This window comes from Pyrus communis, chromosome 9 (genome assembly GCF_041283825.1).
Source record: "Pyrus communis isolate YQ-2024b chromosome 9, ASM4128382v1, whole genome shotgun sequence".
NCBI lineage: Eukaryota > Viridiplantae > Streptophyta > Magnoliopsida > Rosales > Rosaceae > Pyrus > Pyrus communis.
This window is the reverse complement of record NC_142573.1, coordinates 16,879,384-16,897,884: the sequence shown is the minus strand read 5'-3', so window position 1 is coordinate 16,897,884 and position 18,501 is coordinate 16,879,384. Positions and strand designations below refer to the sequence as shown.

Sequence of the window (18,501 nt, the reverse complement as noted above, 5' to 3'; positions counted from 1 at the left end):
CCAGGGAGCTTTACCATCCCATGCACAATTGGAAACACTAGATTTAAACAATGCATGTTAGATTTAGGTGCTTCTATTAATGTCATGCCATATTCCATTTATGCATCTATGAACCTGGGTGAGTTAAAACAAGATGGCGTTATAATTCAATTGGCCGATCGTTCTAATGTTTATCCCAAGGGAGTCCTTGAGGATGTTTTAGTGCAGGTCAATCATCTCATCTTTCCTGCAGATTTTTATGTCCTAGAAATGGAGGATTCGAGCGATGCTCCATCATTGCCACTCTTGCTAGGCCGTCCGTTCATGAAAACGGCCCAAACCAAGATTGATGTGGCCAAAGGAGCACTAACAATGGAGTTTGGTGGTGACGTAATTAAATTCAATGTTTATGACTCTGTTAAGAATCCTAACGATAGTCATTCTTGTTTTGTCGTAGATGTGCATAAGGATAAAGGGCCGAAAGGATCCACACTTACCACGAAGGATGTGTCAAGCACCACCATGGGAAAAGAACTTGGAGTGATTGCCCTACAACCACCCAATATGGCCGAAACTTCAAATGGGGACATTGTTGATAGGGCTGCCGATTTTGAGCCTGCAATACAATATGTTTGTAAGTCACCAAGCCCAATTCCAATTCCCATTTCAACTAATAGGTTGTTACCTTCTTTGGTGCAGGTACCCAATCAATTTCAAGGTGGTGGGAGCATTTATATGGATTTTAGGAACCCAACCACCAAAATCAGGGAGGATCACTATCCCCTCCCATTCATCGAGCCATACTACGAGAAATTCATGGAGCATGTTGTGGAGGAGATCCCATGGCATGCCGTGGGTCCTAAGTGAGAAAAGAAGGACTCGTCCGGCTGGAAGACGTTAAAGCAAGCGCTACTTGGGAGGCAACCCATGCAATCAACAAAGGAAGAACTTGGGAATCGCTCCACACTCAGATTTGCGTCCCTAAACCCTTTCCTTCGTTGCTTACTTTATGTTATGTGTAATGTGTTCAATTGTGTCTAAAACATTGAGGACAATGTTTCGTTTAAGTGTGGGGGGGTAACATTCTGTTTTGAGATATTTTGTGCATGAAATTCGTAGGGTATTACCACCTAACATGTCTAAACTTGTTTCCCACTGTTTTTAAGTGTTTTTAAGCTATTTTAGAGTGTTTTAGTGTGTGTTAACTTAACAATCCGAAAATACCATAAAAATTTGAAAAATTGTTTTGAAAAACCCAAAAAGAGTTGTTTTTGTGTGTTTGTTTGTGTCGTAGGTCACCTTCCAACACAATGATGAGGATTTGGTTTTTAATTGCATGATGGTTAAAGAAAGTTACAAACATGGATGGACGTTTGATATACTCTTTGGTTTATGCTTGTTTGTAGTTATAGTTTACGAATTCACATGTAATCACAAAGAAAAAAAAATTAGTTTTTGTAACATGCTTGAAGGAAGGAACTTAAACAAACGCTACATCCCGGTGAGACTTGAGCCTAAACGTTTATTTGGAGAGTAATAATCTATGCATCATTGTTTTCTAAAGTCGTTGCATGATCTCATTATTCATTGCTTGGTTACTACTTAGAAGGCGTTTCATCACTCAGTTCCAAATACTAGAACTCATGCCCATTTCATTCAAAGCATGTTATTGATTTGCATAACACATATTCAAGATGAAGTTGTGTAGTGACCACCATCAAAGCCAAACAACCATGTGCCTTCATTCATTTTGTGTTTAAGTTTAACCCCATTGAGCCGTGTTAGCCATGTTCTTTGTTAACCCATATCATCCTCACCTAGCCTAGATTAGGATCATCCGTACCCTTGTTCTTGAAGCATAGTAAGCATGAATGAATTCCTTTTGATTAATGTGTTGCAGAAAATAAGTGTGGGGGAAGGATTATTGATGTGAGTTATGTGCCATAGGCACGGCAAGAAAAAAGAAAAAAAAAAGAAAAAAAAAAAGAAAGAAAGAAAAGAGGTGAAAAAGAGTTCCAAAGTATGGTTTGTTGAAGTAAGGGCCCAAAACAATGAATTAGGCCCTAAGAGTTGTTTGAATCTTCCCTATTTGTCTAAAAGTTGATTTCTGCGTTCTAAGGGAATTCTAGGTCTTAATTTCATTACTTTGCTTGCTATTGCTTAAAGAACTTTTGTTTATCCCTACCTTTCCTTGTGAGCCAATACCCCAAGCCCCGTTACAACCCTTGACTTCTATCTTGAGTGTTGTGCATTTCATTTGTGGAGTTTGAATTTGGTATGAGCATATGGTGTCACTGGTTCTCGCATCTAAGTAGTAGCATTCCATTCATGAGATCATATCTAAACACGTTCAATTACTCCAGAAATTGTGTTCTTTGTTATAACATATGTGAGTACTAGTCTTTCATGTTTACATCAATCTTCTCACATATAACTAGTGTAGGGAGTGTAGTCAGAAAATCTGAGTGAAAATTGAGTGCATAACTAGTAAGGAATTGAGGGAATTCTCTAAGGCATGTTACTACATTCAAAATGTGTTTTAATTGATTAAATGCGAGCTAGTGAATGGTGACTATGATTAAGTATGTGCTTGAGGGGAAGGAAGACTAAAAGCTATGTGAGTAATGATCTTTGACATGTCATGTTTCACTGGAAATCCCTGAGGCAAACGTTGGAAGGTTTAGGTTATGTTTTGTTTGTTTTGTTTTGTTTTGTTTATTTTAGTTGTTTTGTTTTGCTTGAGGACTAGCAAAAGTTAAGTGTGGGGGAATTTGATAGGAGCATATTCATGCGACTTAATTAGCTTGTTCTCGTGCATTTATGTTGTGTTTACTTAGCTATTTTAGTGTTTAAGGCTACTTTTGTGTATTTTCAGATTATAAAGCCAAAGTGTGCAAGAAGATGCAAATTGGAGTCTTTTGGAGCGAAAGAGGAATGAATGAGTTGAAGATTTGAAGAAACGATGAATTCCTACTCCAACGATGAATTCTTACCAAAACGAGGAATCCTACTCAAACAAGGTTTCCTACTTGAAGTAGGAAAGTTAACCCTAAGTTTCCCATTTTGGTAACCTTTCCTAATCTAAACGTCCGTATTTTCTAGCCACTTTGTAGGCCTTGTATACACTTTAGTACACAAGACCAAGGCCCTAGCCCAATTTCTAAGCCCTAGCCGCACCTTTATATTTTTGATTTAATTTCCTAAGTTTGCAAGCCTTTGATTTAGTTTTAATAAGCTAGGGTTTTAATTTTTCTAAACCATATATAAACTTAACCTTGCCGCACCCTAGTTTGGTTCCCATTCATTCTATTATTTTTACACACAAAACCTTGCAGCCACCATCCCATTATTCACTCCCAAAAGCCGAACTCCCATGCAGAAAACAAAAACCTAATTCCCTTAAAAAAGCCGTGGCCCCCCCATTTAATTATTCACCCTAATTCACATTCATTCCGCAGCCACATTCTCTCCAATTATCTTCATTGCCGCATCCATTCATTTAATTCTCTCCAAACCAGAAAATCATCCAAAAAACCACCCATACCATCTCTGCCGCAGCAAGGAGAAGAAGAAAGAGGAGCTTGGACGCGCAGAAATTCAAGTGGATTCGTTGTGCATCCTAGGTGTAATCAATCTTTTGTTCATTATGTTTAAATTCAATTTTATTTCTCTTTCTGTGAACATGAGAGGCTAAACCCCCTAGTTAGCTAGGGGGTGATTCGAAACCATGATTATATATGTGAAATAAGTTGATTACTTCCAATTATCGTTGCATAAGTTTTGAATACAATTTGCTTAACCGTTTGATTTAGAACTTATTCTTGTATGTTGATTGAGAGTGCACGCTTAATTTGCATGCTTGAATTTGATGCTAGGATATAAGTTTGTTTCACCTAATCGTTATGAATTTATATTCACAAGTAGTGAAGGTTGCTAGTCACAATCATGTTAAGTAGATTCCTGGCAAGCGTATCATGCTTTCCATAGTTACAAATGCTTTGTCGATGCTTATGATTTCCAAAGAACGTAATGATTCTAACTTATATCTTTATCATGCTGTTCATATAGAGAATCTGTTAGGAATAATTTGTTTGCGATGCATATTCATCCAATTCAATGATTCTAGGGAAATCTGAAGGTTAATTTAAGCGGACCTAATTAACTTGGAGTATCGAGGTTCATAACTTATTGGATTGATAATTGGAATTTGATTTACGTTGCATATATTTCATGTGTGGAGAAGAACCCCTTAGCTATCCCATCATCCATTGATTCATCAAATTTTGTCTTAAAATCTATTTTCTTTACAATCTGCCCATTTAGTTTAAATTCATCCAACCACAATCCCCCCATATTTTGTTGAGTCGTAGTCATTCGTATTTGTTTTATTTTGTGTTCTTTTAAGCATTTGGAGTCATAAACACTTCCAAATTCGTCCAAATTAAGTTCTAGTTTCTGTTTGAATCATTTCAAATTAGATTAGCACCCCTAGTTAATCCCCGGTTAGAACGATCCCTACTTACTTCATTACTACAATTGTCACAAATAGGGTTTAATTTGTGTGTCAACATAAGTTTCACATCAGCTGCGCCTCCAGTCGGTTGACGAATGTGGCAATTTGCAAGTCTTTTTTCTCCACGGTCCTTATTAGCCTTGCAATTGTTTCATTCATTTGAGCCAGCTACTCCTCGATGGAAGTCGCACCAGTAGTCATGATTTGCATGGCTACAAGATACGAGTTGCTGCTTGAGTTGGCATCGGAAATTAAGGACTCAGAGTACCTCCTCGGGCTTTCTTCCCTTGGCGCCATTAGTGAGGCCAAGGTGTTCACGAGCTTGTGCCTCGGGTGTTTTTGCTCCTTCGGCAAGGTTGATGTAGGAATGGAGGGCACGGCAGAGAGAGCTCTTGCCTTGCTTCAGGTTCTAACGCCCAAAGTGCCACCACTTTCGGCAAGGATGTTCTTATTTTTCGTGTTGGTTGCGGGAATAGCTTGATCATTTCTTGATGCCATTTATGCTTCCTATGGATTTGAAGACAGAGATGAGAGGCAGAGAGGTCCCACTAGGCGTGCCAAATTTGTAAACAGGAAAATTCTGTATCGAATGAAACAAGAACACGTGTACACAGTAGATTTGTATTGATTTGAATTTGTAGGTTGCAATCTTTGTTTACAATTTTCCTCTGATTCAGTCTACAAATTTGATGTAGATCCATAGGTTGTCAATCCAATGGTCACGATAACTTGATCTCGGACGAACAATTGAACGATTGCTTCAAGTTTTGAGCTTGAAACAATGTGTGGATGGTCTTCACCACAGGTTTAGGGCTGCAGCAAAGGTGATGTTGATGTAGAATTTTGTTGATTCAAGGGTCTTGGCAACCTGATCTTGAAACAAACGTTGTTACAAGTTTTGAGTTTGCAACAAAGTCTTGAAGGAATCAGCATAAGTGCTTGTTGATTCTTCAAGGGAAAGCTTCGGCTTTGGTTGTGCGTTATTTGAAGAGAGTTTTGGCACTGTATTAGTCTTCAAAAATTTGGCAGAAGTTCTCCTTTTGTGTGAATTTCGGCCTTGAATATAGAAATTGTTGACCTTATGCTTGTCTCTCAAAGCTTGCATTTGGATGGATTTGACTTTGATTTGTGTCTTGATTCGTCCGTGGGAGAATTTAGCCATGTTTTGTGTCTTAATTTTAGCCACTTTCCCTTGCAGGCCAAATTATAGGGCTTTCTTGCCTATTTTGTGAGCAATCTTCAATTCTTGCTTGTTTTGTGAAGATGCTTTAGCTTTCTTTCCGGTTTTGAGAGCAATTTAGGCCCCTTGCCGATTTTAAAGGATTTCTTCCCCCTTTTGCCGAATTTTAGGGAAGTTTTGAGTTTCCTTTGCTTGATTTGTGTTATATGTCATTGATGACTAGTTCATTTGTGATGAGCCATATACCATATGGAGCTTTGTGATGCATTATTTGCATGCAACAAAATTTATACGTCTGCAATGCAATCTTTGCATCACATCAATGACAAGAAAGTATCTCATTTTTCCAAGATCAATCATATCAAACTCAACCATCATGGATCATTGGAACTCATTAAACATTTTTTCATCATTTCCAGTAAATATGATATCATCAACATAGAGACAAGCAATTAAAATTTACCTCAGGATCTTTTAAATGACGACAACAAAGACATTCAAAAATTGAGATCAATGAGTGATCAATAGCATGGATGAACAATGCCTTTATAAACAAGCTTTTCCCTATTTATGAACAATTTATATTTTCATGTGGATACTCATGTTTAATTTTTAAGGATTCTTTACACGATCTTTTTTTTTTTTTTACGTGTATTGAACTGAGAATGACAGTAATGACTTACCTTTCAAAACTCAAGGGTTGTGTTTAATGTGACCTCATGAAAAGTTGATAATAAATCTCTTACTCTTTTTAACTTTCTTTTTTTTCGGTATCCTATTTAGTTACAAACTCAAGCTTCAAAACTCTATGCGTAACGATATTAAATACGGAAAAATCTCATTTTCCTTTGTTCTCGCTAATAATTTGTTGTCTCGGTAGGAATTGGATCATCTCCTGAGCAAAAGCTCGGGATCATCCTGGCCCTATAACAATCTAACGGCTACAAACAAGAGACTCTTTTAAAAGTTACAATAATTGTAACTGTTGGATCTCCAACGGCTACAAAAGGAAACTCTTTTAAAAGTTACAATAATTATAACCGTTGGATCAAAATTCAACGATCCGTGTTAGTGGGTTAAGAGGATTCCAAGCCTTTGTTGAGAGGATCCAATTCGGTCCCAGTAATCCATCACCTAAAACATGTACTTGAGCAGTCCACGCACCCTTTCCCTGGACCGCGCGCTTTACCATCACGGTCCACAAGCACAACACAGATGAAAAACCAACCTAGAGAAACACCTGAACCCCCAGGAGGGCCAAAACCACCCCCACCCAGAGAGTCCCGGCCAACTCTAATCACTTAACCAAATGTCCTCTCCCTCAAATCCCAATGCTAAAACCTCCTATCTCTCTCTCTCGATTTTATCCAAGCCTTCTGTTAATTTGATTTGATTAGAGGGAATATACGATTCATTGATGGTGTTTGCGTTTCAGGGTTTTTGCTTTTGCACACGGGCATTGAAGCTCCTCTCGGGTGGGTGCCTAAAACCTTCGATTTCAGCAAATGGGTATGTTCCAGTTTCTGAAAATTTGAACAATATATGATAAAGTCTGCGATTTCTGGTTCTTTTGGGCGTTCATATTTCTGGGTTCTTCGAATTTTGAATTGGGTTTTCGATTCATAATGGTTTGTGTAGAATGCCGATGTCGATGGATGGGTGCGCATTAATCTTGGGAAAGTCCTGAAACATGCTCTCTCTGCGAACCAGTCGCAGATTCTGTAATACCGCCATTGCCACAACCTCGAATGATTTCCCTGCAGCCGTGTCCAATCAAGTTTTGAATACGAAACCATTAGAAGAGCCTGCCCTGGTTAAGCTTAAAGCCGAGAGAGACCCCGAAAAACTGTTTCATTTGTTTAAGGCGAACGCGCACAATAGACTTGTCATTGAGAACCGCTTTGCATTTGAAGACACTGTGTCTCGTCTTGCTGGAGCTTGCCGGTTTGATTACATTGAACATTTGCTTGAGCATCAGAAGAGTCTTCCACAAGGTCGGCGGGAAGGGTTTATTATGAGGATTATAACGTTGTATGGTAAGGCTGGGATGACTAAGCATGCTATTGATAGTTTTTGTGATATGCATTTGTATGGTTGTTCTAGGACTGTTAAATCTTTCAATGCTGCACTCAAGGTTCTGACTCAAACCCGTGATTTAGGAGCTGTTGAGGCATTTCTGAGGGAGATTCCAGAGAAGTTTGACATTGAAGTGGATATATATTCGGTGAATATTGTTATCAAGGCTTTTTGCGAAATGGGTATTTTGGTTAAAGCATATCTGATCATGGTACATATGGAGAAGTTGGGAATAAAACCAGACGTCTTTACATACACAACACTGATGTCAGCATTTTATAAGGACAACCAGTGGGAAATTGGTAATGGTTTATGGAATCTTATGATACTGAAGGGGTGTTTGCCTAATCTTGCGACTTTCAATGTTAGAATCCAGTTTCTGGTACATAGGAGACGAGCCTGGGAAGCTAATAGATTGATGGGTTTGATGCAGAATATTGAGATGACACCTGATGAGGTTACATATAATTTGGTCATCAAAGGTTTTTGTCAGGCAGGGTATCTTGAAATGGCCAAAAGGGTGTATTCTGCTCTACATGCAAAGGGATACAACCCTAATGTCAAAATATATCAGACTATGATTCATTATCTTTGTAAAGGAGGGGATTTTGATTTGGCGTATACTATGTGTAAAGATTGCATGCAAAAGAATTGGTTTCCGAATGTGGATACCATTCATACATTGCTTGAAGGCCTAAAGAAGGCAAACCAGCTTGGTAAGGCTAAGGCAATCATGATGTTGGTTCAAAAGAGGGTGCCTCCATTTTCATCAAAACAATTGGGTGCTTTGCAAACCATACTGACCAAGAGTTGAATTAAGATTAAGGACTAGAAAACTGTAATGCGGTTGATTATGTAACTGCACGGCTCAACAAGGGGCCAAGGGCTAGTGTTCTTTTTCACCTACTCATTTGTAAATCTGCAGAGCAATTGACCTGAATTTTGTTTATTTATACAAAAAGGCCATCCTGGTTCCTCAATAATTTGTATTGCCACCTCAGTTGAATGGAGCTTTGAACGGGACAGCTGTCACCCAAAATTGTTGTAAGTTCATTGTTCATTGTGCAATGGTTCTCCTATAATGCTGCAGTTAGCCCTTTTTGCAATTTCTTGGGAAATTAGCTTCTATGATTTTGATTGTTTATACAATGCTTGCACGGGTAATTTGAAATATTTAAATTTTGGAAGAAATAAATACTTTAATAATTAAAATTACATATATCATCAGATGCCGTTGATTATAATTGAGGCCTTATAACTTATGCAGCTTCGAAGTAACACATAAGGATATAAGATTGCTGTGAATAATTTATTTAGTTATGTGCTTAACATTAGTATCATAACTAGAATCTTTGGTGGTTTGAACTACTAGCCTCTGGAAAATTTTAAATGTTGTTCTTATGTCCCAAACTTGCCACATCTTCTCGGCCATTTTCTCAAGCTCTTAATTAACGGCAAGATCAGAAACATATAGGGTTTATAGATAATCCAGTTTCTCATTCTCATGCCATCTGTACCGATAGGTAATAGGGTAATAGGTATGTGATTCATGTATATGATAATCATACACTAATGAAAAAAAATGCTAGATCAAATGTTGCTTAGCCATTTATGGACATCCGCATACTGATTTAAATGTTGTGTATGTTTACGTTGAAATAAATCTGCATATCCTTGTTAGCAATTTCGATGCATGGTTTTCATAGTGTGAGTTCACCTTACGGCTAGTGTTTGCCTTTACGTGTTTCTTTTCTTTTCTTGGACCGATAGCGTTTGGCTTAACTTGAATACAACATGTTTGCAACACCGATAATTAACACAAATGTGAACAAAAACCCTTTTTCTCTTCCTTCCCTGCTGTAGAAGGTCATTGCCATGTACGGATCTGGCACCTGGACATCACCCAAAAACATTTAAAGATCAATTGAAATTCCGTGAGAACCCTTTACTATAGTGCACATTGTATAATGTGGATTAGCTGGACATGAAATATGACTTGTGTAGTTTGCATAATGTATAACAGATATACGGTGAATCTCAACCCAAGAGTGCTTTGTTAATCTCATTACGCTTGGGTGGAAAGTGAGTGCGTGTTTATTTTTTTCAGTGGAGGGGTGGAGGAACCTGATGAAGCATGAATGGTTCCAAAAAGATTTTGAAAATCTTTTTATAAAAAAGAGAATAGAAAATAACTCACATGGCTTATTGGCTAGATATTTCTTGTAAAATGAATTCTAATTTTTTACTATCATTTTACTGTCTCTCTCTCTCTCTCTCTCTCTCTCTCTCTCTCTCTCTCTCTCTTTCTCTCTTCCAAAATATAATCAGATTATTTATTTGCTGTGATTTCATTCTACAGAATTCCAATCATTTTCTACCCTGCCCCTCAAGGTGCATCACAGTTCCTTCGGGTAAGGATACCAAATCTGTCAGTGAGCCCAACACATGAATCTTCTTTCATAATATATAGCCTGACTATATGCCTCTAATGTACAGGTTTTTTATTTATTTATTTATTTATTTTTTTTTTTTTTTGATTTGGTAGTGAGTGTACGAGTGCGTGCGCTTTCTGTTGTTGTGTGTATGTCTTTGATTGAGTGGGTCATTAATTGAGGATTTGTGTTACATGTGTAACAGTTATTCAGCAGCGAAGTGATTGGTAGATGAGTTTTTCATATTCTGGGTAGAGTGAGTCTCGGCAGGAGACAAGGCAGGCTGGGAGTCGATTCATTACACTTGATTTGGTGCATTCAGAGGGGAAAAGATAGAAGTTGAAAGTCTAAAGAAGGTGAGGAGTTGCTGCATACGCAGCTTCTCATGAAATCGCAGATCTTTCTTCATCTCTTGGAATTTGAGAGTCGGAGAATATTGTTTGATTGCACTGCAGGTTCAGATAGTTTGAACATTAAACTCCCTCCGACAGGTGAGAATGCGCTGCTATTGACTGCTCCCTATTCTTATAAATTCTAGCGCTTGGTCTGGAAGTTGAGTAGAAATTTGATAACTACTCTCCGATGTAACACGGGCTGCACCCCGTTTCTTTAGTGCCATTCAATTCAATTCAATTCAATTCAATTGTTCTAAAAAAACTACTGATATCCGACTATTGAGAACGTGATACGAAAACATTGTTTTCATTGGAGACAATTTATACATCTGAGCTTTTTCTTCACTTGATCTATGTTTTGCGAGCGAGCCAGTGACGAATTATTTGACTTGTAGAGAAAGGTTTGTATCAAAATATCACACTGAATTCTCCCCATCCAAAAAATTTCTATTTATATCCTCTTCTGTTTGGTTCGTGGAATGAATTCTTTGAGAATGTAGTTCCTAATTTCCTATACATATTTTCAGACAACTGATCAAAAAGCAATGCTTGTTGAGTGTAGGGCTAGGCACGAGCCAGGGACAACATATTTTAACACAGAAACCGGACCTAACCCGGCCTGGTTGACACGAGTCGATTCGGGTCGGGTCCACAGGTTGTTTGATTTTTATTTATTTTTTTATTATTTTATGTGATGATCGACTAGGCACCTGAAGATGCTTGGGGAGGTATTCAGCACTGGTTACAAACGTCCACAATGTCCCCTTGGCAAACGACTCAGAGCCTCCTTGATTTCCAAATCGTAGTAGGGATCGTACAGATCGTCGTATCGAAGCCCTAAATTTTCATTACCAATTTAGCATAGTTCAAATCTAATACAATCAAATCGGTCTATACATACACATATACATATAGAGAGAGAAAGAAATTAGGGTTTGTGAAAGAGGAAGTGTACTGTAATGGCGGAGGCGTTGGGAGACGGCCTTCATGTGCTGGTGGGCGAACCAGTTTTTCCTTGGATCCACCAAAGATTTCAGCAATGACGCCATTTTTTCCTTCTCTCTCTTGCTCTCTATCTATTTCTCTCTCTAGGCTGAGTTTCTGAGGGCAGCGATGTTGCGGCAACTATGGCTATGGCTAGATGGGTGGTGCCGTTGTGTTGGTCTTGACTCGCGACAGCGGTGATGGGCTGGGTGGTTTTTGTGAGGTGAGGCTGGAGAAGATGATTGAGATTTGAGAGTTGGAGTCAAGGTCAAGCCATTGAGGGATCAAGGGAGGGGCTGATTCCTAGACTCGGGATTTCTGATAATTTTGTGAGAATTAGGAGAAACGGGTCCAAACAGGGCCCTATTTCCTAAGTCTTTTGCACCCGCCCCGCCCCAATAATTTTGTGAACCCACCCCGGCCTACCCCATTTTGTCTTTACAAATTTTAAACCCGCCCCGTACCCGCCCCGAACCGCGTGGAACCAACCCGCCCCACGGGCCTAGGGCCCGTTTGCCCACCCTTAGTTGAGTGTTTAGAAAAGCCATGGTTCACATTATATTTCATAGTAAAAATCATTTAATAATTAATTAAAAAATAATTTAAAGTTGTTGTCAATTTTGGTAGCAAAGGTGGAGGCAATCCATGCCATGCCAGATATTTATTGTTGGAAATACTGTTGCTGTCATTTTTTACAGTTAATGTTGATTTGAATTTTTTTATATCTCTTTCTTTTGCTCTTAAAGCATCTCCAAAAGAAATGTTAAATTTTAGGAAGCCTTACCTATAGAGACAAAAACATATAACATATTTCACATAACTCCACTAGTTTTTAAACATTTTAAAAAGAGACAAAACCCAAAACAGCATAAAACCCAGCCCAAAGACAAGAACCAAACTTTAACAAATCCCCACACAGATCCATTAATAAATGGCCAACGTTAACAAAAAAAAGAGACAAATAATTGAAATGAATTGTCATTACCTCTACAAAACCTCCAAGCTCACGTCATTCTTCTTCATCCTCCACATTTTTCGAATCTCTCTCATCAAAAGCTTCAATTGCTCATACCAAAAACCAATAAATACACTGCCTAATTTTTGAGATTTATGCATTTGTCCGAAATGACAGCCGAAATTCAATTTACACAGCAGTTTTCTACAAAATCAAAGACGACAGAGCTGATCGTTTTTCAACCCAAGCGACATTTCTGCAGCATCAATTCTCCCATAAAAAGGTGACAACAACTAATAGCTTGTTTATTTACATATTCCACGTCTCCCTTAAAAAAATAAAGATCCACTGCCCTCGAAAACACAAATTATTTTGCAAAAGAGTTTGGAAAAAAATTGGTTTAGAAACTAAAAAAAACCTACTATTTCATAAAAAAAAAAAAATTAAAAAGAAAAAAACTGAACTCCTCAATTTATGCAAGAGCACTTTCATTTCTGCATTATAAGGTTAAGTTTCAGTAGAAACTAAGCTCCTCAAGATATACCTTGTTATTTTACAATTTATATTTTTTTAAAATCAGTTTATCCTTTCAAATTCAATTTGTGTAATTGTGACGACCCGTCCCTAATTTTATGTTTTTACAAATTTTAAAAGCGTGATTTTACGAAAATGCCCTTAGAGGTGAGGGTTTTGACTTTCGTTGATCAACGTATAGTGAGGTGTATGAATTAATCCTTTAGCGTTTTCCTGAAGTACTCGACACTACGGACTTGTAGGCGCAAGCAGAAGAGGATTTGGGGTTACGGTTAAAATTTTATGGAACTGAAAACTCGAGAAGTACTTTTGTTTTAGTCACTATTTATATATTTTTATAATGTTTATATTTATTTACCATTTAGTTATTTTTTTTAAGTTGAAGAAGAAGAGAAAGAAGAAATGGGGAACGGGAGAAGAGAAGAAAGAAGGGCTACTACCCAATCAGAAAGAAGAGGGAGTGAGTGACTAACCAGAAGAGGGAGGTGAGGAGATAGCCAATCGGGAGGTTGGAAGAGAAGGCCAAGGATGGAACGAAGAACAGGGGATCAGGAACCCTTTCTCCTTGACCCGTTTCGGACAACGATCCGCATGTAGACCCGGCAGCTCCAATCCAAATTCTGGGGTCCTCTAGCAATTTTTCAAGCGAAATTCACCAAGCTTTCACCTGGGAACTTGTTCACGACCTCTCCTTTCCTATTTCTACCAAAAACCTGGGTCAATTAGGGCTCCAATTCGTAGAAATCGAACCGGGAACCCGATGGGTGAACGATGGTGAATCCGCCATTCCTACAACCATTTCCTTCGATTACCACCATAGTTAGCCTTCCCTTGGACCTAGGAATAAGACCCAATCGGTGGTTGGGTCGGTGGAGCTTCGGAGACGACGAATCGACAACCACCATTTTCTAGGGTTCTGGCGGGTTTGAGCAAAATTGGAGGTTTTCCCAGCCAAATTAGACTTAGCCACATGTATAAAGTTTACTCTACTCATTGAATTGAGATCTTCATTCATGTAAATTTTGGTAATTTTTGAAAATAGTTGGATTTTCCGACGGGTCGGGGCGGCCGACCGCCACCCACAACGGCGCATGGCCAGGGGCCATCGATGTTATTCTTAGGCTAAATTAGATTTCTTGAGTTCAGTTTTGGTAATTGTATAACATAGGTTTGATCGTTTGGACCTCATTAAAATACGTTACTTGGTAAAGATGTGAATCGATGATCTGACCGTTGGATCGTCACCAAACTTTAATACGTTATAGTACAAAATATTTGTTTACTATTAGATGTTGTTTAGTATCGCATTTCTACCCCTAGACTAACCATTAGTCTGAAACGAGTTATTCAGACGTTAGTGGACGAGTTGTATCTTGTTTGTCCCACCATTAGCATGGTTGCAACATACCATTATCTCTATTTTAGTTGCTTGTAACTACGGTTACAATTTTGGGCTAGCTATGTTACCATTGGAGTTGACATACAGAGACCTTATGCATAGTGCATATTTGGTAGACGTTTACTTTTGTTAGAGTTACGGGTAACTACAGTTACATTCCTGATTAGGAGTATGGCATCATTTGAGAGATAATATAAATATTGTATGCGTAACTTGTGATTTACAAAAGAGTATTGCAAACAAGTATTTGAATGATTGAATTTGTGATGTAGAAAATTTTATGTTATTGACGATGTTGCCGAAGAAGGTAGTGAATGAGCATAATCGAGGCGTGTATGTGCATTTCCCTATGAGGGGCAAGTTGGTAATATTACACCCACGGGGATTGTTACTTGCTTATCGAGAGAATAGTGGGTTGTCGGTATTGTGGGCTGCAGACCGTAATATCAATAACTTATTCGTTGGGTTCGTTAAGCAAGTAAACAAGTAGGTCATTCTATGTTAGTATTTGTATTTACTTATTTAAGTAGTTTTTTGTTGTTTCGGCTTGATCCAAAGATATTACATGCTTAGTTTCGAAGTATGTTATACTATGAGTGCATTTGTGAAAATATTTTATGTTCGCTTTTGATTTCAGTACAACTATTTTAATTTTACTTCACTACAAATGTATTCTGATGTTATGCTTTATACGTCTATTTTTGGATCCCATGTTTTATTAAAATATTATATTTTGGCATGGTACTGAAGGAGAAGGAAAGGTTGACCTTGGAGGCATAAAAGAGGAATCACTGCACTCTGATCACGATGGAATGACATTCTCTTTTATGCAACCGCTCTAGTTGATTGCTTCTTTATGTGTACATTTTCTTACGATCTTTCGGAGTATTTTATGTATAATTAGTGATTTCAAATTTTGGGGACGAAATATTTTTTTAGGGGGGTAGATTGTGACGACCCGTCCCTAAATTTATGTTTTTACAAATTTTAAAAGCGTGATTTTACGAAAATGTCCTTAGAGGCGAGGGTCTTGACTTTCGTTAATCAACGTATAGTGAGGTGTATGAATTAATCCTTTAGCGTTTTCCAGAAGTACTCAGCATTATGGACTCGTAGGCGCCAGCAGAACAGGATTTGGGGTTATGATTAAAGTTTTACGGAACAGTAAACTCGAGAAGTACTTTTGTTTTAGTTATTATTTATATATTTTTATAATGTTTATATTTATTTATCATTTAGTTATTTTTGTAAGTTGAAGAAGAAGAGAAAGAAGAAGTGGGGAACGGGAGAAGAGAAGAAAGAAGGGCTACTGCATAATCAGAAAAAAGAGGGAGTGAGTGACTAACTAGAAGAAGGAGGTGAGGAGATGGCCAATCGGGAGGTTGGAAGAGAGGGCCAAGGGAACGAAGAACAGGGGATCAGGAATCCTTTCTCCTTGACCCGTTTCGGACCACGACCCGCATGTAGACCCGGCGTCTCCAATCCAAATTCTGGGGTCCTCTAGCAATTTTTCAGGCGAAATTCACCGAGCTTTCACCTGGGAACTTGTTCACAACCTCTCCTTTCCTATTTCTACCAAAAACCTGAGTCAATTGGGGCTCCAATTTGTAGAAATCGAACCGGGAACTCGATGGGTGCAAGACGGCGAATCCACCATTCCTACAACCATTTCCTTCGATTACCACCATAGTTAGCCTTCCCTTGGACCCAAGAATAAGGCCCAATTGGTGGTTGGGTCGGTGGAGCTTAGGAGACGACGAATCGACAACCACCATTTTCTAGGGTTCCGACGAGTTTGAGCAAAATTGGAGGTTTCCCCAGCCAAATTAGATTTGGCCGCAGGTATAAAGTTTATTCTACTCATTGAGATCTTCATTCATGTAAATTTTGGTAATTTTAGTTATTAAAATCATACTTGCAGTCAACCATGTTGCAGGAAAGGTTAAATGTACTTGCTTTGATATCAATTGAAAGTGATTTTTTAGACAAAATTGATTATAAAGGTTTAATTGATGATTTTGCAGCAAAGAATGCACAAAGAGCCATCTTTAAGTGAAGCTTCAGTGCCAAACTTTTTTTAAGTTTTGTTTATTTGGTTTATTTAGATTGAACTTATTGTTGGTTATTAGTACTATGGTTACTATGTAGCTTTCTTTACATTTAATAATATTTAGAAACAAATGGTTAGTTAGTTTTAAAGTTTATTTCGATATTGCTTTTTAGCATCAATATGTTCATTTTTTTAAAGATGTCTTATAAGAATGGTCCTTTTTATGAATCTTGCATAGAATCCTCGAAATCTCAGAGACCGCCCTGAGTACAAGAGGAACCACATGCTTGTCCCATCAGGTTTTCCAAGAAAATTATTTCAATTTCACAAATATTTCTCTCAAATTTAGTAAACTTTCTAGCCCCTGAAAGGGATGGATAACCGTGGCTTGCCATCAGCTGTTCCCTTTAAAAAAAAAATAAAAAAAAAAACTTTTAGTAAACTTTAAATTCTTGCCTGTATTATTAGAGATGATAATCGCCTTTCTTTTATATTTCAAAAAGGGGATAGTTTAGTTGCAATTCCTGATCCCTAACTATCATAGACTCAAACCTTATGCATTTTATATTTTTGATTGAGGTCCCTCTCCAGCTACATAAATGACATAAAAGAGATGCAATAGTACCAATGAAGACTCAACCATTTTTTTTTTTTGCTTTCATTTACACTGCCAATTTAATTATTCAAAATTGCTAATGGGTTTTGATTAAAAAAATAATAATTGTATATGGGTGCTTTCTAGTTATAAAAAAAAAAAAAAGGATTTTATTTTAGTACATTTATATAATAAAATTTGGCTACATTTATATATAAAAAATTGGTACATTTACATAAAAACGTGGGTACATTTAATATAGTAAACAATGGGTACATTTTATATTAAAAAAAACAATGGTACATTTTAGATTAAAAAATAAATAAATTATACATTAAAAAATGGGTACATTTTACATAGAAAATGGTATTTACAAAAAAAAAATAGGGATACATTTTACATATAACAAAGTGGTACCTTTGTTAAAAAAAAAAATGGTTACATTATAAATAAATTTATGGGTACAAATAAAAGGTTAAAAAAATTATGAGTACAAATAAAAGTTCAAAAAATAAGGGACAAGAAGAAATTAATATGTGGGTACAAATTAAAATTTAAAAGAAAATTGGTAGAGTTTAAAAAATAATTGCAAATTAAAAATGGGTACAAACTAGAAATAAAAATATATGATAAAAAGTTTAGCCATAAATATAATATATCAAATGTAACGTGACACACCCCGACCAAGATCAGGGCGTGCTGGCCGTCACACGGAGGTGACGTAACCATGTGCACGTGCGGAAGCTAACAAAATAGTAATATAAAAAGTACGAATAATTAAAAACTAGCATTCAAAGTACTAAAACGAGTGCTAGCGTAAGTGAGACGCTAAATTCAGAGCAATAAGTCTACAGCAGTCCAAAAGAAAAGATGCGACAATAGTACACCCGAAGGTGACCCTACGCTGGTGAGCGTCTGTCAGAAATGCCGGGAAAGCCCTCTGGGAAACCACCAAAACTGCTAAGCAACTAGAACCTGGAGGGGCGCAAAACAAAAGCGTGAGTGGGCAAAAACAAAGCTTTTCAAAAACCATTTAGTAAAATACGTTCTAACCCCTCGCTGTAAAACCTGTATACTTCCCAGAAAATAAACATATATACGTATGTATAGATATGCCAACCATGCTCAAGAATATGCCATGTCAAAATCTCATAATGAAATGCAAGTGCTCAGGTATAAATCATAATCATAACATATAATCTGGCAGCCGGAGTCACCTAACGTGACCTGTACGGCTGCGTATAGAGCTCAAATCTCAAACTCAATAACTGAACCTGCCCACGAGTCGGAACCACCTAAAGTGGTCTGTACGACAGGCCTGGGTGTAATACATATATACGCTCTAGTGCTACGATCACGTGAAGGCTGTGCGAATAATCGCAGGTCACCTACGAGTCGGAACCACCTAA

The 18,501-nt window shown here is 37.6% G+C and overlaps 1 protein-coding gene across 4 annotated transcripts; it reads left to right on the top strand.

Moving 5' to 3' along the window:
• The first annotated feature begins 6,815 nt into the window (after positions 1–6,815).
• On the top strand, positions 6,816–10,920 carry LOC137740882 (pentatricopeptide repeat-containing protein At1g80150, mitochondrial-like). 4 transcript variants are annotated; one of them, XM_088700784.1, is made up of 5 exons: positions 6,816–7,181; positions 7,311–7,708; positions 7,832–8,792; positions 10,108–10,159; positions 10,386–10,920. In XM_088700784.1, the coding sequence occupies exons 2-3, from the start codon at positions 7,363–7,365 to the stop codon at positions 8,560–8,562; spliced, it is 1,077 nt and encodes a 358-aa protein (XP_088556910.1). In that variant the 5' UTR covers positions 6,816–7,181; positions 7,311–7,362; the 3' UTR covers positions 8,563–8,792; positions 10,108–10,159; positions 10,386–10,920. The 4 variants fall into 4 exon arrangements, with proteins under 4 accessions (XP_088556910.1, XP_088556907.1, XP_088556909.1 ...); XM_088700781.1 differs by having other exon boundaries at positions 6,851–7,181; positions 7,311–8,792; XM_088700783.1 differs by having other exon boundaries at positions 6,851–8,792; positions 10,108–10,238.
• Positions 10,921–18,501: the final 7,581 nt, after the last annotated feature.

Coding starts and splice junctions, on each gene's coding strand:
- LOC137740882 (XM_088700781.1), top strand. CDS start 7,363: ATGCTCTCTCTGCGAACCAGTCGCAGATTCTGTAATACCGCCATTGCC.